The 23778-nt window shown below is 39.3% G+C and overlaps 1 protein-coding gene and 2 pseudogenes across 2 annotated transcripts; 1 reads left to right on the top strand and 2 right to left on the bottom strand.

The window, feature by feature from the left end:
* Positions 1-3034: 3034 nt before the first annotated feature.
* Positions 3035-6250, bottom strand: LOC132114123 (spermatogenesis-associated protein 4-like; annotated as a pseudogene).
* A 177-nt stretch (positions 6251-6427) lies between these two features.
* Positions 6428-11734, bottom strand: asb5a (ankyrin repeat and SOCS box containing 5a). 2 transcript variants are annotated; one of them, XM_059521622.1, is made up of 7 exons: positions 11501-11734; positions 9686-9765; positions 9322-9429; positions 8030-8183; positions 7770-7904; positions 6824-7015; positions 6428-6745 (listed from the first exon to the last, which is right to left on the bottom strand). In XM_059521622.1, the coding sequence occupies exons 1-7, from the start codon at positions 11697-11699 to the stop codon at positions 6618-6620; spliced, it is 996 nt and encodes a 331-aa protein (XP_059377605.1). In that variant the 5' UTR covers positions 11700-11734; the 3' UTR covers positions 6428-6617. The 2 variants fall into 2 exon arrangements, with proteins under 2 accessions (XP_059377605.1, XP_059377606.1); XM_059521623.1 differs by lacking the exon at positions 11501-11734 and adding an exon at positions 10336-11127.
* A 3835-nt stretch (positions 11735-15569) lies between these two features.
* The window catches only part of LOC132114124 (endonuclease 8-like 3), a 41592-nt pseudogene continuing 33383 nt past the window's right edge, over positions 15570-23778 (top strand).

Consider the following 23778-nt stretch of genomic DNA (forward strand, 5'->3'; position numbering starts at 1 on the left):
ATTAAATTGTGATCAAATTATACACAGAAAGCACTCCTGTTCTAATTGAACTGTCAATCACTTCAAGTTGCAGTTGCAGTGCATGGGACTTGATCTACAATGCTATAATCAACACTTTCAAGATTAGTTTATGTTGTAAGCTATGAACATACAAATGTTGTAAAAGTTTTTTAGAAAGTTTAAGTTCAACAAACAATAAATAGCAGTGGGCATTCACACTGAAATCTCGAGAGATGAGAAATGCCCATTTAATCAGGGTTCAATTGAGAGGACTAAAAAGAAAATCTAATATATAAATTCTAATAGAGCAATGCCAGGCAATCATTATGGATATTTACCTGCAATATGGATATATTTATCAAGTTTTTACTGACCCCATTACTTCAAATACTGGCTTATGATCTGCTGACACTTTGAAAGATGAATCAACATGACCTGGACAAAACGCTGACAGATTTACTTTCGACCAGCAATTTTAATTGCTAAAATTATTGTGAAGGCCGAACTGCTTTCTTATTTAGAATCCAAGAATAGCATCTAGTTGCTATTGAAATGTGTTAGGGGCCACTCACACAGGACACATTCTGTATGAACAGCCCCTAACTCTACCCCCAAAATGACTGCATGTCCTCTGACAATAACAATTTGTCTGATGTGTTGATATACTACCATGCCATGTTTAACATTCCTTCCCTGATAGGGCTCTATTTCAGGGACAGCATCACTGCACAGACATAAAACACCAAATGCAGACTAACATTTGACAATAGCATACAGTACATGCATTCTGTATTCACACAGGGTGTTTAAGACAGTGTTTCCCAACCCTGTTCCTGGAGGCACACCAACAGTACACGTTTTCAAACTCAAACCCACCTGATTCAACTCAAGAGCTCGATGGGGGACTCCGAGACCTCAAACGGATGAATCAGAAAGAGACATCCAAAAATCTGTACTGTTGGTGTGCCTCCAAGAACAGGGTTGGGATACAATAGTTTAAAGAGGCGGAAACACTTTATTTTACAGTCTCTTTGTTACACATCAAGTAAAAATACATGAAACTAACCTTACAGTAAGTAAATGTTGCTAATTAATATTACTAAGTACTTAAATGTATTATTACACTGTAACAAGACAGCTTAAAGTGTAACCAAACATTCAGAATTGGCTGTCTGAAAAATGTAAAAAAAAAAAATCAGTGTCAAAATATACTATCTATCCATCTATATATATATATATATATATATATATATATATATATATATTTGTATTAATATGATTCATTACATGAAAATATCAACAAGGTATTTAATATACAAAACTAAATAATTTCATAAATAACTAAATAATATAATAACAACATACACATTCGATAACATTATACATACAATTATACATAATATTTAATAATAATGTTATAGATATAACTGAATAATAGAAAATTAAATATATAGTTGTGTTTACTTCATTACATGAAATAGCTGATTAAATGTATTTAAATTTACAGTAAACTATTATATCTAAAGAATTTATAACTTGTAAGTCAAAAATAAACATTTGCTGTCAATTAATTCTAACATTAATTTTGTATAAATTATTCAAAATTTATTGTTAGAATTAATTGCCAACAAATGTGTTTATTATTGACTTAAAAGTTGTATATAAATATTATTTAGATACTTCATTATTTAATAATATGATTTAATCATAGTGAATTATATTAATATCATTTGCATGTACAGAAGGAAAATGATCTCCAATGTGATTGCCACATGTCATGGAGTCTGTGCAGGCACAAACACAGCCACACCCCGGTCCCTGATGATGCTGCTTTTCTGGGAAGGTGGTGGGAGAGAGACGTTGGCTCTTGCTGCCAAGTGTGTGTGTGTTGTTCGTATGTGCATGTGTTAATGTGTGATGCACAGGCAATGAGTATGGGGTGGGTTTTGGAGAGGAAATCCAAATTTAATGAGCGATACTTTAACACCCAATCCCCCTTCTGGCTAATCATGTTTCTGTCTGGATTAAATAAATGAATCCGAACACTCCTCCTCTAACTCTTAAAATACATACATACTCACTATTTTATGCTGCAGGCCCAGATGACAAAAAACACACAACAGATGGCTTAGCAGCCTCTACAAGGGCATCTAGCCGTCTACATGCAGTTAGTTGGCAATGGAAAGGATTGCACAAAATGTGTGCCAGTGTGCATGTATTCTGAATTGCTTGCAGTGAGTGCTACCATCGCTCACTCGATTTCAGCTCTAGATGACTTGTTACCATGGAAACGCACTTTAGATGTCGCCTGTCCAGGAGGCAACACATGCACACATACTGTACATGTATACACTGAGCAAACAATGTGCACAGAGCATGAAACACCATGTTTTATAAGCAAGATAACACAAAATAACTCTTGACAGGGTTATCTTTCTTGTCTGGGTCTTTTGTCACCTAAATCCATGTCAGCTGCAGTGACATGGATTTAGATACACAAATTTAAGATCTTACTTGTAGATAAGCCTAAAGCCTTTTCTAAAGAAATATAATCCATTAAAATGTAGAATGAAATATCAGCCCAACAAGAAAAACACTGCAAGCAACAGTGTTAAGAATCCGAAATCCAAACTGTTCAAAAGTTTGTGGTCAGTAAGATTTTATTTTAAATCTTTTGTTGTTGTTTTTGAAGTAATACTTGCATTAAATTGATCAAAAGTGACAGTTTACATAGTTACAAAAATATATTTCAAATAAATGCTGTTCTTTTGGGAATCCTGGAAAAAAACATTGTTTCAAGAAAATATTAAGCAGCAAACTGTTTTCAACTGTAATAATAATTCAAAATGTTTCTTGATCAGCATGTTCAAATGATTTCTCATGTGACACCGAAGTTCTGGAGTAATGACATAATCAATACATTTGAAAATATATTCAAATAGAAACACTTAAAATAAAATAAAAAATCAATTGTAATAGCAAATTATAATTTGACAGTTTTTACTCTATTTTTAAAACAAATGGATGCAGTTGGTGATTTTAACAACGTCACCACATTGAGTCACATGAAGGCACCAGTGACAAGAGAGAGAGCAGAGTGATATGAGAGATATGAAAGTAGCACTGGCATGCAGCCATGGAAAGCATTCAGTTTATTAAAACAAAATATTTGACTACTGATTGCTTTAATGAACTAATCTGAATGAAGAATTCAATAGAGCCAGTTACTATATGGATGTAATGCATATACAGTACAAATGCTGATCACATAGTGGTCACAATGGCATTTTCTGCGTTACTTCCCTACAGGAATAGTTCATACAAAATGATTGTACTTTTTTGTTCCACAGAAGAAAGTTTGGAACAACATGAGGGTGAGTAAGCAATGACTCTTTTAATGAAAGAAACTTTGTATTTTTGGATGAACTGTCTCTGAACATTTTCTGAAAAATAAATAATGATTTAATAGAATAATATTTTTCCTACTTTCATTTCCTTTTATTGTTGACCATAAAAATGACAGAGTTTGTCATTTTGTCAAATTAAAAGAGCAGACACTTATTTCAATAACATTTCAGCTATGCTAATGAATAAATAACCCTGTTCAGGGTCATACCATTCGTAAATAATGACATTTTATTCTGCACAAAGCCTATTCGTTTATTTTTATTTTTTTAAATGTCCATTTCAGACAGATAAGAGCATGAGCATGTTATAGGGAGGAGGGTGAGAAAAACAGTGGGAGTGTGAGAGAGACGAGGTGACATAAACAGTTATTTTCTGGGCACAATGATGGAAAGCATTATGCTTGCTTTATATATCCATGGCAACCTTATGCTATGAATTGAGTCTGAAAGTTGCATGGTAGCACAACAGATACAGTCTTTTATTTGACAGTGGCATTGAGAATGTGAGAGTGTTTGCCTGTGTGTGAGTCTGAAAGAAACTGTGTAACACTATGTGTTTGTGTGTTTACAAGGGGAGAGAAAAGCAGAGTAAAAGAGGCAGAGGGGGTAAACAAGGACCTGGGCAACTTGCCTAAAACCTGTCTGTCTCACAGTGAGTTTGCTAAATGAATGTCTAATTTGCAGAGGGTCTTAGGTGGAGCAGAGAAGAGAACATGCTGCGCCTTTCAATGAAAACACAGCCATCTCAATACAGCGATAACAGAGATGCAGCAACAGGCTGAAGAAGGCCTAACAGCTAACTCAGATGACGTTCCAAACCTACATGATTTTTTTTTCGTCCATGGAGATTTTGAGGAAAATGTCAAGACTGCTCTTTTAAAAAATAAAGAAAAGACCCAAGCTGTACTGATGTGTATGCTTGTTATTTTTATTTTAAATCTAAATCTAAATCTAAATTTCTCATATTAAAATGTTCTTTGAAGAAAATGTTTTTTGGTCTGTTTAAATTAAGTATTTAGACTGTTAGCTTACATAGGTCTCGTCCTCTTGTTGGAGGGTATGGCCAAGAACTTAACAAGCTGCTTGACTGGTGTTCATCTGCAGGTTTGACTCGCTCTGGTAGGCTAACAGCGGAGGCAATCTGACAGCCTGCTCTCCAAGAGTGGCCTTAACATTGAATCGTTCTACGAAGAAGTCAAGGAAAAATACTCAAAAAGGAAAAATGCAGTAAAACATCCTTCCCCAACACATACAGAGCTCAAGGAAAACAGAAAGGATTCATGGTGTGTTACTCACTTGGGTCTTGTGTTCTCTCCTCTTTTCTGTTATATGTGCCTGTGTATGATCGTTAGGACCTTGCGCTGGTTGGCGATGAGGTTCGGTTCAGCTATAACCTCACTGAGACTCAAGTTGCTCTTTATAGCCACGGAAGCTGTGGCTCGAGCCACCATGGGCAACCGGTCTTGATAAGCCTTATCTGTGAAGTCTTGCTCCACCCTCTGGATGCTCTGGATTCTACAAGACTCATAAAACATGACAAATGAAGACAAAGTGTGAGATTAATTAGCCCTTAACCTTTGAGTTAAGCATATGTGGCTCATTATGAAATCATGGCTGCAAGCCAATGTGTATATTTATATTACAAAGCATGCACATTGCAGGTGAACTACATATCCTGCAAAACATATCCTGTCTTTCATTTGAACATAATTTTATCTTTTGGAAATTAACTGTATCGTGAAAAGTGGGCTGTATATACCAGAACAGAGAAAAATAAAATGGGAGTATTCGAAAACAATGCCTGTTTGGCTAATATTTGATTTACATAATCTGATGGGAATGGAAAATGTATGAAGTGAATATGAAAGCTCACCTTCTCTTGGTCAGGATGGTGTAAATCTCTTGCACAAGAAGCTCTGCAGCTCCAGGTTTACAGTGGATTGTGCCATCGATGACCTCTTTCAACAGACTGATGTTTTGCTTCACAAAAAACTTTTAAACCGCCAAAGGTGTATTACAGAGAATATCTTTATTAAACAGCTAGATCTATATTTAATTGGCATAGTTTAAGAAAAAAAAAAAATAATAAAAATATCAAGAAACCAAATTATTATTTCATATCACTATTATTATTTCTGCAGGGTATCAAAACTCACTCTATCAATCTGGGACCAGTTGGACTGTTTGGCAGCCAATGAAGCTCCATTATCATACGAGACTGAGTGCATAGGAAAATCCCTCGGGAAGTACCAGGAAAATATTTCCGCCACTATGTACCCATCCAAAAAAACAGCAAGGTACGTGTAAGCATATTTCGTATTTGTATTAATAAATTTGAAAATGTATTTTTGATGCCAGTTTATATTTTTCATGAAACTAGATGATCAATGCCCGGATGTTGACAAAGTAGCGAAACAGATTCCTCTTTAAGAAATTAATGTTTATTGTTATTGTACTGTTAGAAAACTTAACTCACTAGCTTTATAAAGCACTTTTAAGCTTTTATACACGAGCAAATGTATTAAGATGCTCTAAAACTGGCTAAGGTTTGTGGGGCTGCAGAAATGCAGTTATCTTCTCTAACGTTACTTAACTTACCTGCGCACGTTTTTTGAGAAAAAAAGAAAAATCGAGACTTTGCAGCCATTTCAAAACCTCTCTTGGTAGGGGGCTGTAAATAGGCCATTTCTAACTATATATAACGTCAGAAACGACGAGCAGCCACAAGTTTGTTCGATGAAGAGGATAAACCTCCTTTGGTTCGTTGTGTACAGTCGCATGGAAACAAGCTCGACGTGACGCGCTGCAGACAGTTGATGTGCTGCCGCCTGCTGGCAGATCATATAGTGACTCATTTAAAGGGATAGTTCACACAAAAAATACAATTCTTTCCTCACCCTCAAGATGAATGTTTGTAACCAGTTCAAAATAGTTGACGGTAGCCAGTGACTTCCATAGCAAGGAAAAATTATCCAGATAAAATTAGTATGTTTGATTTATAAAAGATAATCAAAATGGGGTACCATTCACAAGTTTATTTATACACCAAAGACATTAGTGGCCAATGGTAAATCAGGCCACAGAAATGGGAGACAATTATTATTAAATGCATAAAGTTAAAACTGATTTTTATTATTTAAAATGATTAGTTATATTTAGTCAAACCATACAATAATACTAAGATAGCCTGCCAGCAAACATAAGGTGATGTCATCTATACTGTAGAAAGTTCTTCATAGCTTTGGGGAGGGGCAAATGTGAAAGAAGATGTAGTCGGGAACGTCCCAAACTCTCCCTGATTCGCTGACGGCAGAGCTGATGCAGAGAACGGGGTGTCGCTGTAAAAGGAACAAAACTGATAAAGGCTGATGCAGTAAAGCATGTAAATCTATCATGCTGCTGCACACGTGACCCACCTTCATAAATCAATAGGAATCCTTCTGTAAGGCTCCCTGGAGGAGCAACCTCTGCGGGACGCTTATACTCCAGGTTGCGTGCATTTACATCTGCCCCAAATTCCAGCAGGAGCTTCACTATGCTTATACAGTCTTTATGGGCTGCTGCATGAAGAGGAGTCTCCAAATGTGCACCTCTCTGCACATTTGCACCTGTGATGATGAAAACTTAGTAACATAATTACAGATAGTTATTTTCCAAATATTAAGCATAACTTTAAGTGTTGCCTACCTGTAAGAGTGGTTGATATATCAGTTAAAATACTAAATTGGTCGAAATTGAATAACCGGTATGGTGCCATGATACAACGAATCAAATTACGATTCCTGCTTTTTAAATTTCTTTATTTTTTTTCTTTAGTCTGGTTTCTATGCAGTGTTTTACAGATCTATGATTCTAGTATTAATGTTTATTTTATTTATTAAAATCATTTTTATTCATTTTTATTGCATTTTGTTTGATAAATATTACATTTTATGTTTCATTCTAACATTTTACTGTTTTATTATAAACTATTTTATTTTCATAACTTGTAATTTGTGTCAGTTGGTTTTCATCCAAAATATCTTAAATTGTGTTCCGAAGAGGAACGAAGCTTTTACGGGTTTGGAACGACATGGGGGTAAGTGATTAATGACAAAATTTTCTTTTTGGGGTGGAGTATCCCTTTAAGTGCTTTAAATCAGTCTGACACTGAATAAACTCACTTAATCTGTCAGAGCATTTACAGAATCAACATTTAATGCACTCCCCCTTATTGTTACTTTCAGCGTTGTCCACCTCAAAATGAATCTACTTTTTTAGGCTTGTTAAACTTAACTTAAGTTAGACTGTCATAAAACTACTGTTTGTTTGTCTGCACTTGTCAGCACAGTTAGATAGTGTTGTGAATTTTGACTTGTTTACCTCCATCAAGCAGCTTGCGGGCACAAAAGAACTCCTTACATCGACAAGCACTGTAGAGAGGAGTGCCCATGTGAGGGATTTCATAGTCCACATCAACAGCCCACGCAATCAGTGCCTCCACACACTTACTGTGACCTTTGAATGAGACCATAAAACCATGTCATATTAAAAACTTACAGAGTCTATTGGCAAGTCAGCAAAGTAGGGCTAATTTTGATTTGTGTAGGAATATGGTACTTTAGTGCCAGTCTTTTACCCACCCCTGCTGACTGCCTCATGGATAGGTGAAGGCTGGCATATAGCCAGGGCCTGTGGTCTGGCGTCACACTGCAAGAGCAGCTCTAGACATTCCAAACTGCCAGCTGAGCAGGAATTAAACAATGGCGTCACTCCATCTATAGTTGTCACATTAACCTGAACACAAAGACATAGAATACAAGCCAGAAGAACAGCATGTTTCATGACATTTTATGAGAAATGCAACAGCGGAGCACAAATCTTTATAAAATGCTGAATGTTTTATCGCGTTTTATGACTTAAGTGTTTACCAAATTATAATAATTTGCTGTAACTCATATATTTGAATAAACAAAAATAAATAAATAAATAAATAAATATATAATATAATAATGATTAAATAAATGATATAGATTATATGTAGATTATATAAAAATAAAAAATAAAGATACCATTTCCAAAGCTGTAAATTAAACAAAGATAATTGGAGTATTATTCATTGGTAATTGGATATAATTGGACCCCAGAAAAAAAGGATTCTTTAAGTAAATATCAAAGTTATGTTCACGTATTTACCATCATTATATATGATATGATAATTAATAATTAACCTTAATTTAAGGTGAGGTTTTTACTGTTTTCGAGTGGTATTTACAATGTTTTATGGCTGCTTTTGTTGTAAGGTTTAGTAAAGTACTGTTTTGTGACATCTGGAGTTAATTTTCTATTCAAAATGACCCGTTCATACTAAAACACTATTCACAGATTGTTACCGTCATTGTGTATGGTGTACCAAGTATTGAGCTCTCTGAGTTCAGTTGTATAATAGTTATTTTGAATGGACATATTATTTTAAAGAGGCATCGATCTGTCTGCTTGATACTTTTTAATTCAGTATTTAAGTTTTGCTTAAAAAGAAATGTGTGCAAAACTTACGAAAGAAAAAGTAAGTAAATCTTTTTTTTTTTTCAGTGCGTTCAATTACTGTTATTTTACAGAACACTTTTTTTTTTTTTTTTTTTTTACAATGATAAGCATTACTTAAGTAAAATTTACAAAAAAAATCAAGAGTCAAAAATCTGTACTGGGAATTCCCAAGTAAGCTTAACTTAACCATTTCTATTTAAAACTACTAATAATTATGTTAAGACATTTGCTTTTACATTTTTTGTAAATTAACTAGCCTTTTCTGAGTGATACATTTTCCAAGCTTTTTTCTAAATCCTACTCCACATTTTTTTTTTTTGTTCAGTGTAGGTTGCCTATCAAGACCTGTGAAATGAAAGTGTTACCAATCAGCCCTGCAGAGACTAACGTTGGCTCCAGCATCTATCAAGGCTCTGGCACAGTTAACATGGGCCCCTATGCACGCCTCATGAAGAGGGCTAATGTGGTCTATTGTCAGCACATTCACGCTGTGGCCCTGAGGACAGATAAAGTGAAATGTGCAGGATTAAGTTCATTAGAATCTGCAGGATTTATTTATTCCAGATGGTGGCAGCAATGACCTTCAATAGGGTCCATGATGATTACAGTGTTCACCTCTACACCAAATGTGTATTACATTACTTATCCAGTAGAGTGCATGTGACTACAATATATAAATACTACACATATTAATAAAAAGATGTATTTATTATCTTACAGTTCAATTTAAGGTCATTTAAATGAGAAATTACCTGTGCAATAAGGGTCTTGAGAGCCAGCAAACGTCCTTGGCTGGCAGCATCATGAAGAGCAGAGCGGTCGGCCCAAGACCCTGGAGGAGAATAAAAACACTGATTTATTAAACAGAAAATTTAGGAATTTTTAAATATGAATATCACCTTATACATATACATACATACATACAACCTAAGTATAGTGTAAATATTTAAATTTAGCATTTTTCTAATTTATTAGAAAATATGTTTTAAATGTTTGTTGAATTGTTTAAACAATAATGTTATACATTAAAATATATTTTATCTTTTCAATTATGAATTCTATAGAAATGTTTTTTTAATTATATATTCAACTATAGTTAGTTGTAATTTAGCTGTTATAAGAAATTTTGTAAACATACGTGTCATTCAATTTTGCATTAATTAAAGTTTTCTAATTCAGATTTTTCTAATTTCATCTGTCAAAATTCATAAAATAATATTAAATATTTTGTATTTTCCTATTAATTTTATCTCATTGTGTTTGTTTGTTTATAAAAATAAAAAAAATCCAAGTGCAATAACTTTCTTAACGTTTATTATCAGATGTAAATAGGATTTGTGTCCCAGATTTTCACTGCATACATAAAGTACCATCACAAAAGCTGCTATTCCAGTATACACACCTGAGTCAATATCCAGAATAACTGCTGATGCATTCCACACGTCATCATCATCATCGTCACCTCCCTTCATCACTCACTCAAATATAGTATAATATAATCATTCAAGTTCAAAACATAAATAGGACCAGCTCTCTGTTGACACGGTTTGAACTGCCTCACAAATCTGTATCTTTCGATTTTCCTTCTTAGCCTCACATTCAAGAACATTACATTCAAGAACACCATTCACTTTTGCCCTCAGGATATTCCAAGTCGGTCCACGTACACACGAAACATATCAAAGCACCAACCTTGACTGGTTAACCAGCTCAGCAAGACTTCCACTTTGACAGAGCTTGTGACCCTTCAGGAAAATGTTTCCTCCTCATATCATTTTCTTCAAAAAATGATTTAAAAGAGTCATTGAAGCTGTCTGGTGTTTTTATCTACGTTGCCCTACTTAAGTTGCTTAGTAAATGCCAGACTATGGCAATCCCCTGTGACTATCGCCCGTCTGTGTTCCTCTCTGCATGATCTTAAACTTGGAGAAGCTGTTTTCTGAGATGCTCTACGAGACAACTCTTTTACACCAAAATCCCTGACTTCTGTTTATTCGGCCCGACTTCACTGCTCAAAATCCAGCAGACAAGCGTCTGGCTGCACATGAGCTTGTTAGACTGAAGATGACTGCATTTCTTGCATAGTCAATGGGGAGGGGGGTACATGGCCTCAATTCTATTAATACAACACAGTAAATAGCAGCCTGGCAGCCATTCCTGGGCTCTGCGTCGCAGGCACACTTAGTAAACTTCCATGTGCTTGATGTTTAGGATCTGTGGTCATGTGATCATAAGTAGCCTGATGTAAAGCACACAAATATGAATCTTAACAATGTGCTTTGGAATGTAGATATGGCACTTTTTGAATTTTATAGAGTTTGAAAAAGCATATCTAAAACAACGTAATGTAAAACTGAACTCCCTGTTGTGGTCATCATCACATGCAATGACAGCTATTATAAATAAAGCTGCAGGAAAACCATTGTGCAATAGTAATATTCCCCATGTTCCATATATATCCATGCAAATGGGCCATCATAAAGGGCAAAACGCTGGCAACAGGAAATTAAATCCACACTCCTGGCGCCCATGTGGTGAGCAGTGATGTAAGTCCGCGCTCTACTTACCATGCCCTTGACCATTATCATAGAACTCAGCTGAAATCCGGGCAGCCTCCTTATGGTTACCTTTGATGATGTAGAAGTGCGTGAGTAGATTAAGGGTAATTCTAACAAAAAGTTTGAAGCAGAAGAGGGCCAGGATGGTCAGGTAAACATTGGACAGCTGTGCTGCGAATGGCCTGTATCCCTCAGTGGTCTCTCTCATGGCTGTGTAAAGAATGTTTTGTGGTAGGACAAGCAGAGTGCACTGCTTTATGCCACCCCAACAGCACCCCCCATGCACTTGGGTGTTTACTGCAGCTCAAGTAAGAGTTTGATATCATTTGTTTTAAAGGAAAAGTTTGGCCAAAATGAAAATTCTGTATGGTTTTACACCTGTATGTTGTATTTTGTCTAGTCTATGCAGTATGACTAGTGTAAATAAAATAATGCCAATGACCACACTTTATGCATACATGTGTATTTATGTTCTTGTTTTTTGTTTAAAGATGTGTCTTATGCTCACCAAGTCTGCATTTATTTGATTAAAAAACTACAGTAAAAACAGCAGGCCAAGCTTGTTAAATATTATTCCAATTTAAGATAACTTTTCTAATTATAATAAATGTAACATTTCAATTGTGATGGCTATCCTGAATTTTCAGCAGCCATTACTCCAGTCTTTTCTTATTCATATATTCTTGTTTATATACATATACTGTATATATATATATATATATATATATATATATATATATATATATATATATATATATATATATATATATACACACACACACACTTAGAATAGCATTTTAAACATAAATATTTAGTAACAAAATAAATGTCTTAACTGTCACTTCTGAACAATTTAATGCATCCCTGCTGAATAATTTATTTCTGTTAAAGTCCCCATGGAATCAAAATTAAAGTTTTTTTTGTGTGTTAGCATGAATAATATCTTAAGGTTATCTATAAGGCAGTGTGCCCCAAACAGTGACAAAATTTGAATTTAGAAGATAAGCATTCTAAGCTTGTTTCCACCAAAACGCTCAACTAATTTTGAGACGTCACATCACAGTTCATCTTCTCATTAAATTTTCTGACCAATCAAACGCTCTCTAGAATCCAAAGCTCCTGCCCCCTGCACTATAAATAGATGCTGAAGTGCCAGCTGAGGTGAGGTCAGACACTTCTTGACCACAGTGCACTTTCAGAAAAAAAGGTACAAAAGCTGTCACTGGGGCGGTACCTTTTCTGAGAGTGTGTATATATTTATGCATCTCAATAAATTAGTATGTCATGGAAAAGTTCATTTCAGTAATTCAACTCAAATTGTGAAACTCATGTATTAAATAAATTCAATGCACACAGATTGAAGTAGTTTAAGTCTTTTGGTTCTTTTAATTTGTGATTTTTGCTCACATTTAACAAAAATGTACTCTTGACTTTACCAGTTGACCTACATTCCTACTCTCACCTATGGGCATAAGCTGTGGGTCATGACCGAAAGGACAAGATCCCGGATACAGGTGGCCAAAATGAGCTTTCTCCGTAGGGTGGCTGGGCACTCCCTTAGAGATAGGGCGAGGAGCTCAGAGTAGAGCCGCTCCTCCACATCGATAGGAGACAGCTGAGGTGGCTAGGGCATCTGTTCCAGATGCCTCCTGGACACCTTCCTGGGGAGGTGTTCCAGGCATGTCCCACCAGGAGGAGGCCCCGGGGAAGACCGAGGACACACTGGAGGGACTGTGTTTCTCGGCTGGCCTGGGAACGCCTCGGTATCCCCCCGGAAGAGCTAGAGGAAGTGTCTAGGGAGAGGGAAGTCTGGGCATCTCTGCTCAGATTGCTGCCCCTACGACCCGGCCCTGATAAGTGGAAGAAGATGGATGGATGGATTTAACAAAAGTCCACCAATTCACCATCTTAACAAATTAAAATACGTCAAAAGACCAATAAAAAAAAAACTTTTTTGTGAATTGTTGGCCTTCTGCAAGGTATCTTCATTTACTGTACTCGGTACTTGGTAGGGGCTCCTTTTGCTTTAATTACTGCCTCAATTCGGCGTGGCATGGAGGTGATCAGTTTGTGGCACTGCTGAGGTGGTATGGAAGCCAAGGTTTCTTTGACCGTGGCCTTCAGCTCATCTGCAGCTCATTTTTTGGTCTCTTGTTTCTCATTTTCCTCTTGACAATATCCCATAGATTCTGTATGGGGTTCAGGTCTGGTGAGTTTGCAGGCTAGTCAAGCACACCAACACCATGGTCATTTAACCAACTTTTGGTGCTTTTGGCAGTGTGGGCAGGCACCAAATCCTGCTGGAAAATGAAATCAGCATCTTCAAAAAGCTGGTTAGCAGAAGGAAGCATGAAGTGCTCCAAAATTTCTTTGTAAACGGGTGACTTTGGTTATCAAAAACAGTGGACCAACACCAGCAGATGACATTGCACCCCAAATCATCACAGACCGTGGAAACTTAACACTGGGCTTCAAGCAACTTGGGCTATGAGCTTCTCCAGACTCTAGGACCTTGGTTTCCAAATGAAATACAAAACTTGCTCTCATCTGAAAAGAGGACTTTGGACCACTAGGCAAAAGTCCAGTTGTTTTTCTTAGCCCAGGTTAGACGCCTCTGACATTGTCTGTTGTTTAGCAAATTCCTTGACACGTCTCTGTGTGGTGGCTCTGTATGCCTTGACCCCAGCCTCAGTCCATTACTTGTGGAGTTCAATCAAATTCTTGTATCGATTTTGCTTGACAATCCTCATAAGGCTCCGGTTCTCTCAGTTGGTTATGCATCTTTTTCTTCCACACTTTTTCCTTCCACTCAACTTCTGTTAACATGCTTGGATACAGCACTCTGTTATCAGCCAGCTTCTTTGGCAACGAATGTTTGTGGCTTACCCTCCTTGTGAAGGGTGTCAATGATTATCTTGTGGACAACTGTCAGATCAGCAGTCTTTCCGATGATTGTGTAGCCTAGTAAACCAAACTGAGGCTACATCCACACGAAGCCGGAGCTAACCCCAATCTGATCTTTTTTTTTTTCTCATCTCTAGAAATATCTGCGTTCACACAAAACCATGCGCATAAAACTTGCACGTGGTACACAAACGAATATGGAAAAATACGTTTATTACTATGTGTTAATGTTAGTTAATAAATAGACAATAATTCAGTATGTGTTCATCTTTTTGTTGCTGTTACGTGACGTAGAGGTGTCTTACTAGGGGCGAGACGGGGGCTGATGACGTCATAGTTTCAGAAAATATAGAGATTCGCTCTCCACACGAAAACGCAAAGGCAGCATTTTCTAATTTATCCACTCTGGGACACAGTTTTAAAAAATATTGGTTTCACTCTCCCAAAATGCCGGATCTGTGTGGATGAAACGCCTATGATACAAAATTTTATGCGTTTACAGCAAAACGCGTCTCCGTTTGGACGGGGCCTGAGAGACCATTTTGAAGGCTCAGGAAACCTTTGCAGGTGTTTTTAGTTGATTAGCTTTTTGGCATGTCACCATATTCTAGTTGAAATAATGAATTGATTGTTTTTTTTGTTAAATGTGAGCCAAAATCATCACAATTAAAAGAACCAAAGACTTAAACTACTTCATTCTGTGTGCATTGAATTTATTTAATACACAAGTTTCACAATTTGATTTGAATTACTGAAACAAATGAACTTTTCCATGACATTCTAATTTGAGATGTACCTGTATATAAGTGTGTGTTCCAGCTATGTTGTGCTTTAAAATATATAATGAGATAGATATTGTTTATTGTGTAGGAGTAGAGTTTTCTCTTTAGCAAGCCAGCATAATTAGCATCAGTCTGTCCTTTGAGAAGAACTGTCTGCGTGATTGATAAAGTGGCAAATGCTTCTAGCTAACATCTTTTTCCATATGGGGCCCAAAGTGGTATTCAAATATATAAATGACTGGTACTTGAAATAAAAATTAAATTCCAGAACAGGTATCTCTGTAAATCCTTATCCAGCAACCACAAATGACTGGAAAGGTCATTAAAACGTCCTTTGTAAAAAGTAGGGAAATCATTTTAACTGCACTTTAAATGTGTTTTGATTTAAATTGCACTTTGGCATGAATGGTTCATTGAGGATAAACCCCCTGGAGGCTTGAAAGGAAAACGTCTCAAGGTTACGAATGCAACCCTGGTTCCTTGAAGGAACGAGACGCTGCGTCAAGCGCTTTGGGGAACGTCTCTGACGAGACCGACTCTGAATATCGTGTGCTATCTGTCCAGTGGAAGGGCGTGATGTCACGGGCGGGGTAACGTAGCGACCAGGAAGCTATAAAAGCACGTGCCGTGCAGCTGGCTTCAGCTTCGAGTAGGGAAGCAAGCGCCATCAGGGGTGCCGGGAGCCGTCAGATGTCCAAGAGGGACACACCTGCTGAGAAGGCCTTAAAGGCCGCCATACCCCGAGTGGAGTGAGCCTTGGCTCCCAAAGGAAGGGGAAGACCAGAGGACTCATAGGAGACATTGATAGCCTTAACTATCCAACGAGGTGATAGCCAGTAACAGGGCAGTTTTAAGCGTCAGATGTCTATCTGAGATGTCTTGTATTGGCTCGAATGGAGCTTTACAAAGAGCCTCTAAAACCACAACCAAATCCCAGGGGGGAACACGGGATCGTACTGGAGGTCTCAGCCTCAGCGCACCGTGGAGGAAACGTGTAACTAGGCGGTGTCTACCCACTGACTGATCATTGAAAGGGACATAGTAACCAGCTATGGCCGCCACGTACACCTTTAAGGAGGAGTGGGTTAACCCTGCAGAGAGCCTAGCTTGTAGAAACTCCAGAACTGTACTGGGCAGTTAACAGGGTCAAGCTGGCGGTCTCTGCACCATGAGGTGAAGAGTTTCCACCTTAGGGCGTACAGTTTCCTCGTAGAGGGAGCTCTGGACTGGAGGAGGGTCTCAACAACCTCAGTTGAGAGACCGGATTCTATGAGCTGTGCCCCCTCAGGGGCCACACCCACAGTTTCCACAGCTCCGGGCGAGGGTGAATTATCGTGCCCTGCGCCTGTGAGAGTAGGTCTGTCCTGATCGGTATCTCCCACGGAGAGCCGTCGAGGAGCGAGACTAGATCTGCGAACCATACTCGGCCCGGCCAGAACGGCCGCCAGAACTCCCGGGAGCAGAGGGATAGGGGGAAATGCGTACAGACGAAGCCTCGGCCAGGTCTGTACCATAGCGTCCAGTCCCAGAGGAGCTGGATGAACTAGAGAGAACCAGAGGGGACATTGCGATGTCTCCTGAGTCGCAAAGAGGTCCACCTGGGCTGTGCCAAACACTCTCCATATCTGCTTCACCACCTCGGGGTAAAGTTTCCGTTCCCCGGGCCTCTGCCCCTGCCTCGACAGTATGTCTGCTCCCACATTCAATCTCCCAGGAATATACACTGCTCTGAGCGAGAGGAGTTTGCCATGGGACCACAGAAGGATCTGGTGTGCCAGCTTGTACAAAGGATGTGAACACAGACCCCCCCGGTGATTGATATAAGAGACCACTGATGTGTTGTCAGTGCGCACCAACACATAGTGACCTCTCAGGTCTGGGAGGAAATGTTTCAATGCTCGATAGACTGCTAGCATCTCTAGGCAATTGATGTGCCATGTCAGATGGTGATGACTCCACAGACTGCGGGCAGGGTGGCCACTCATGACAGCACCCCAACAGGTGAGGGATGCGTCTGTCGCTAGCGTTACATGGCGACAAAGAGCTCCCAGCACCGGGCCCTGATTCAAGAACCAAGGTTTCTTCCACATGTCTAAGGCACGAAGGCATCGCCGCGTGACCTTGATAACTCGAAGTGGATTCCCCCTCGGGGAAAAGCCCTTGGACTTGAGCCACCACTGCAGGGGTCTCATGTACAGCAGGCCAAAAGGTATCACATTGGACGCAGCTGCCATCAGACCTAACAATCTCTGAAATTGTTTGACAGTGAGTGACTGGCCTTCTTTGACTCTCTCGAATGATGTGAGGATCGACTTGATCCGAGCAGGAGACAGATGTGCCTGCATCGTGGTCGAATTCCACACTACGCCTAGATAGGTGGTTCTCTGAACTGGAGAAAGTACACTCTTCTTGGCGTTTAGTCGCGTTTAGTCTTGGCGTTTAGTCTCAAACCCAGCTCCCCCATATGTGCGAGAATGACATCTCGATGTCGAACCGCCATCTGCTCTGATTGAGCTAGAATCAACCAATCGTCGATATAATTTAGAATGCGGATGCCCTGCATACGGAGGGATACCAGAGCCGCATCTACACATTTCATGAACTTGCGGGGTGAGAGTGCAAGGCCGAAGGGAAGTACTCAATATTAATAAGCTTTGCCCCCGAAAGCGAACCTCAGAAACTTCCAGTGTTGTGGAAGGATGGATATGTGGAAGTATGCGTCTTTGAGATCTATTGTGACAAACCAGTCCTCGGATCTGATTTGAGCTACAACCTGCTTGACAATGAGCATTTTGAACTTCAGTGGCATAACTGAGCGGTTCAGGTGACTTAAGTCTAACCCCAAATTTCCACCAGATGCGTAACGGCTGCGTTACGGCTCCGGCACGGCGGCGGAGTCAATAGGTTTCCATTAAAGTCAATGAGTGTATTTCCACTGAATGCGTTACAGCTTCATTCCGACAGCTTCTATTTTTGCCGGATGCCGGAGCGCTCCGCAGCACTACAGGGCAGAGTACGCAGGACAGGAAGTCGAGTGACAAAACAGAACAGCCAGAAACAAAATAAAAGATCCGTTTAATTTTCAAAATAAAATACACCGCGCTCATATTTCCCTACACTACACCTTGAAAACGTCATAATGGGCGGAGACAGGCTTGTTGAAGTTTTAACCCCGTTGACACGATGGATGAAGAAATGAAAAGAGAAAAGAAAATAGTTCTATCCTATACTCCTTCGGATGGAAAACTGTTCCTTGTTTGGTAGTTCTGTTTATAGAAACTACATATCACGCGATCACACCAGAATTCGCGAGATTACATGGGGCATCGTGACGTCAGCTGTCAGTCATGACCGCAGCCGTTCCGCAACAAATACGGACCTGGTGGGTATTGACGGACGACGGAACACAGAGCTGTCACGCAGCAGAGCCGTTCCGCAGCCGTTACGCATCTGGTGGAAATTGGGGGTAAGATCGGACGCAACCCCCCCATCCTTCTTTGGAACTATGAAATACCGGCTGTAAAACCCGGATTCCCTGTCTAGAGGAGGGACCACCTCGATGGCCTCCTTCCTTAATAGGGTATTCACTTCTTGTTCCATAACCAGAGCCTGCCGGGGGCCAACTACTGTCGGTGTAACCCCGTTGAACTTCGGCGGTGGATGACAGAACTGAATGCAGTAGCCTTTTTCTATTGTACGCAGGACCCAATGAGATACATTTGGCAGTAGTTTCCACGCTGCTAAATAATCTAGTAAGGGAATCAGTCTCTCGAGACTGACCTCTGGTGTGAGAGGCCCCCGAAGGGGCGGCGAGCTTCCCAGCTCCTCTACGCTCGCGGGCGGAAACAACTGGGAGCAGCACTCGCTGGAGGCTGCTGCGCCCTGAAACTCTGGCAGGGTTGGAAGACCGACCTCCTGAGGGCACTGAGGTGAGGCGGGCACCGTATAATGAGGTGGACCGTGCTCAACCCCAGTAGGGGCTACCCTCTGGATCCCTATGCCACTGTCGTCAGGATCTCTTTGTCGAGGACTTCCGGGCCTCGATAACTGTTCTTAAATCAGGCTTAGATTTGGAAGTCCAAAAGCTCCTCATATTGGGGCGACAGGGGTGGCGAATCCCCAGCAACAGTCTCCACATCAACCTCCTCGGAGGAAGAGAGGTGAAGAGCTGATCCCTCACCCTGGGGGGAAGAAACCGACGAGCGTGCTTCCGAACCCAGGGTTTGGGCGCCGGATCTGGCAGATGAGGAAGGAGATAAGGACTGGCCCGTCTCCATTCCCTCTGACAAATCCACCTGCGAACCCCACGAGTGCAGCAGCCGTACTGCCTCGGCAGAAGTGGGGCCAGCACCGCGGGGAACGCTGGTGAAGACTCCCTTCTCGAAGAGAGCCCTCCGGGATCACAGTCGGCCCCCTTGAGAGCTGACTCAGCGTGCTTCGATCCCAGGCAAGCCATGCATAAACTGTGTGTATCCCCACCCGTGATGTAGCGAGGGCAGGGAGGAACACACAATCTATAACGTGGCTTGGAATCGCCCCTCACATGTTTGGTCTTTGCTTTCACTTTTGCCATATTGAGCTGTTCTAGCAATCTTTTTAATGCTTAAGAGACAGACAACAATAAATAGGACCAATGGGACAGACTTTTGACATGCACACACAGAGCGCTTGCTGACAGACGCGAAGCTGAAGCCAGCTGCACGGCACGTGCTTTTATAGCTTCCTGGTCGCTACGTCACCCCGCCCGTGACGTCACGCCCTTCCGTTGGACAGATTGCACACGATATTCAGAGTCGGTCTCGTCAGGGACGTTCCCCAAAGCGCTCGACGCAGCTCGAGTTCCTGAAAAGGAACCCAAGTGCTGGTTATTCAGCTTACCAATGATGTTTCTTTGACATAACTGTAAAAATCAGGTAAATTTTTTTCTTGTAATAATTTTGATTATGGCTATAGACTATATATTTAATTCCTAAGTAGTCTAGGATAATTAATACATTTAATCCCAGATTAGATGGCATCTTCATCGAAATTCCTTCAAAGACAAGCACTTTATCTTAATGTACATCTGAGAGGTCAGCTCATTAAGTGCAGGTCTTAAATAGGCAACATCCCTGTAACAGAAACGCTCGCTATGCTGGATTCAATTCCTGGTTATCATAACTCAGCATGATCCAGACAGCCTGACTTTTTTCATTTTTACATTGAGCCTTTAAACATTCTGACTCCTCAGGGAATAATAATAATAATTATGTTTGCTTCCCCTAGACTCTCAGGGGACTGTGAACAGAGAGTAAGAGCCATTGAGGCTCTCAATATCTGTTCGACCAAGTTTAGTTTCTCTCAGGCGGTGGAAGCTGTAGAGGGTGAGAAAATGCTGTGTGATGTTCTGTTGGATTAGATGTCTTACCTGGTGTAGGAAACATAATTAAAAACGAAGCGCTCTTTGACAGTGGCCTTGATCCGGCTGTCAAGGTACAATTTGCTGTGTGCAGTACCAACACAAAAATATAAATAGTCAATATCTATGTCACATGACACAGCTGAATGGATGTTTTACACATTGTTTAAAATATCTTAAGTGTTAATTTTCAAATTATTCTTCTTTGCTTTTAAAGGTCAACAAGTTCACCATCTTGTGAGAGTGAAACAGGATTTCACACTCCTGTTTTATAAGGTATTTTATAGTCTCTCCATTTTTCTAGACTATAAATTAACAATTTAAATTTAGTCAGATCTGCATTAAAAAAAATTATTACTGTGCTTTTCAAAACACCTACCTACTTTACAAGTATTACAAGGTGAATAAACCTCCAGACTGTGGCCAGTGCATTGGAACTGTCACTGTCTGTCGATTGGGAGACAACAGTAGGATGACATACCACTGCCAGCACTGTCAAACAGGAGATCCATGTGAAGGGAACATCAGGTGAGCTGCACCTCCTCTCATAGCTACAAATTCCTATACACACATTTACACACGAGAATCCAATTTAGTTGCTGACTTTTCAATTTGACAGTAAACTCCCAACTAGTAATTGTCTGATTGGATGGGCTTATGAAGGAGGAACGAGCAGTAACCAGAAGGTAGGTTTCGGACACACTTATTAGTCAAGAAAGTGAAAGTTTTTGAGTGTAGTTCATATCTATCTCACTCTCTCGTTTCTCAGTACCTAAAGAGCCCACAAAGCTGGAACATTCATCTTTGAGTCGGGACCTGATCCACTAGCCCTGCAACAGTTTTAGCAAACCCCTCCAGGAAATAAAGATAAATCGCAAGAATGCATTTGGGACCACTACTCTAGTCCTAACCAACCTCAGTACAAAACCTGACTCTGCTTCAAGTCCCGTCATTAACCAGGCACACACACTAGAGACAATGAGTGGTTCTGTCAGAGCACACACAGCACATGGAAGTGGAAGAGTCCCAGTAATGGCATGATTGGGATGCAATTCAAAGGCAATGAGCCCTATAAGAGAGAATCTACAGCGGACCACACTCAGCCTAACAAGAGAATGAAAACCACGAATGGAGCACTTTCTGGAAAAAGCATGCAACAAATTAGATCTTCAAGGTGAGTACAGTTAGTGTTTGACCTATGATGAGACATATTAATGAAATACTAATGGTTTTATTCAATAATATATTCTGTAACCAAAGGATATCTATCTATCTATCTATCTATCTATCTATCTATCTATCTATCTATCTATCTATCTATCTATCTATCTATCTATCTATCTATCTATCTATCTATCTATCTATCTAAGTATAGCAATATGTCAAAATTATGGCTTTTTTGTGTGAGATTTGTCAGTTCTACACCTGCTCCATGCCCCGAGAGACTCTATGTTAACTTCTTTGAGGTAAGAAAGAATGAACTTGAATAAGGAAACCTATGTAAAATAAATACATTTTAGTTTTTAAATCAATTAGAAATAAATTTAAAGTTTGAAACAAACTATAATTAGTGGTTTGTACTCGTACTTCATGCAACAGTGGGCAAACTTGCATTTTCCCATGTATCATCATATGACTGTTCCAAAACTGGGAGCGAATAATGGCTGCAACTTCTATATATGCATGCCCAGTTAAAATGGGCAAGCAATGTAACTTCTTCCAGTGGGCTGAGAACGGCCTTGGCATCTCAATTCTGCCTGGCTGCTGAATCCATGAGTTGGACATGACAATGACGCTTTTGAAGCAATGCTTGCTTTTTAATGCTGAGATGATGAAAACATAAGTGTGTGCTTTATCATAGTAAATCTTTAAAAAAATAATTAAAATAAACCATTTTCATCTTTTTCCTGTGGTTTCAGTGGAAACATGTACCACTACAAGTTATAATCATCCTAGAGCTTAATGTCCTTCATAGATCTTAGCACAGATTTTAAAATATATAATAATGTTTTTTTTTTATTTTTAGAAGTGCAAAGTGAACATTAAACATAAGGCATATACCAGTCAGTAACTGATTAACAAACTTTAAAAAGCATGCTAAAAATAAAACAAAATGGTTGTAATTTAAAAGCATTCGCCCTTTTTGCAACTGTGATTGGTTTGTTTGTGGGTTCACTGCCATAAAGGGGAACTGGCTGAACCCAACACGCTTGTTACAAGCAGCACCTTTGGACAAAAGAAAGGTTTTGACAATAAATTCCATGATTATTATTCATGTTCAGAATGAGTATAATAAATGTTTTAGCATTAGATATTAGCATTTACTCACCATATCCACCAATAGACCAATATATTGGCACAAATTATTGCTCCATAGAAACTGGGGTAGTACTTCTGGAGATGGCCATCTTACAGGCATCAGTGGGTTGAGCTCCATTTCTCATTAAATCAACAGCTAGAAAACTTTGACCAACAAATAATAATAATAAAAAAATAAAAATAATAAAAGCCTTCAATTATGGCTCATTTCCACCGAGTGATACGGTTCAGTACGGTATGATTCGGTACACCCTGATCCAGCTTGTATTTCCACTGCCAACAGTACCCTTACTTGATAGGCATGTGTATGCCAGAAAACAGGTACCATTCACAATTTCTGATCATGGAAAATGAAGTAATTGCGTACTGTACAATACTGTACTTAAATGCTTGGTGGAAATAAGTCATTAGAAGTTTCAGCAGAATTCCACATTTGAAATCATGAAAAATACATTTTTGAACAGAGGTCACCCTTTAGATTGGGTTGATGAAGGATGTAATACAGCTTTTAAAAAGACGTGGTCTGAATTGCTAAAAAAGAAGACAAGAAAAACAAGAAAGTATTCTTTTGCTTGTATTACAACATATTCACCTAAGTCTTACATGATAAAATAAATAAAAAAAAAACACTGGCATTTGTTGTCTTCTGATTCGGAGTTGAGCGATATTTTTAGACATACTCCTTTGATTGTATACAAACGCGCTAGGAATTTAAAAGACAGCTTGGTACATGCTCGTTTTCAGAGCGTTAGCCATCGTGCATCTCAGAGTTTACTTAGTCCTAAACAGAACGGCAATTATCGTTGTGGGAATTGTGCTCAGTGTAATAATAAGACATAAGAGTTCGATCAGAAGAAAAGATCTAAATTATCCAGTTGCGGCAC

The sequence above is a fragment of the Carassius carassius genome, chromosome 33 (genome assembly GCF_963082965.1).
Source record: "Carassius carassius chromosome 33, fCarCar2.1, whole genome shotgun sequence".
Lineage (NCBI taxonomy): Eukaryota > Metazoa > Chordata > Actinopteri > Cypriniformes > Cyprinidae > Carassius > Carassius carassius.

What these genes read in the sequence shown, in the direction of transcription:
- asb5a (XM_059521622.1), bottom strand. Translation starts at nt 11,699, where the DNA reads ATGAGAGAGACCACTGAGGGATACAGGCCATTCGCAGCACAGCTGTCC. An exon ending in CCATGAGGCAGTCAGCAGGG is followed by an intron (nt 7,905 to 8,029) that starts GTGGGTAAAAGA and finishes TCTCATTCAAAG; the next exon opens with GTCACAGTAAGTGTGTGGAG. An exon ending in CCGCAAGCTGCTTGATGGAG is followed by an intron (nt 7,016 to 7,769) that starts GTAAACAAGTCA and finishes TCATCATCACAG; the next exon opens with GTGCAAATGTGCAGAGAGGT.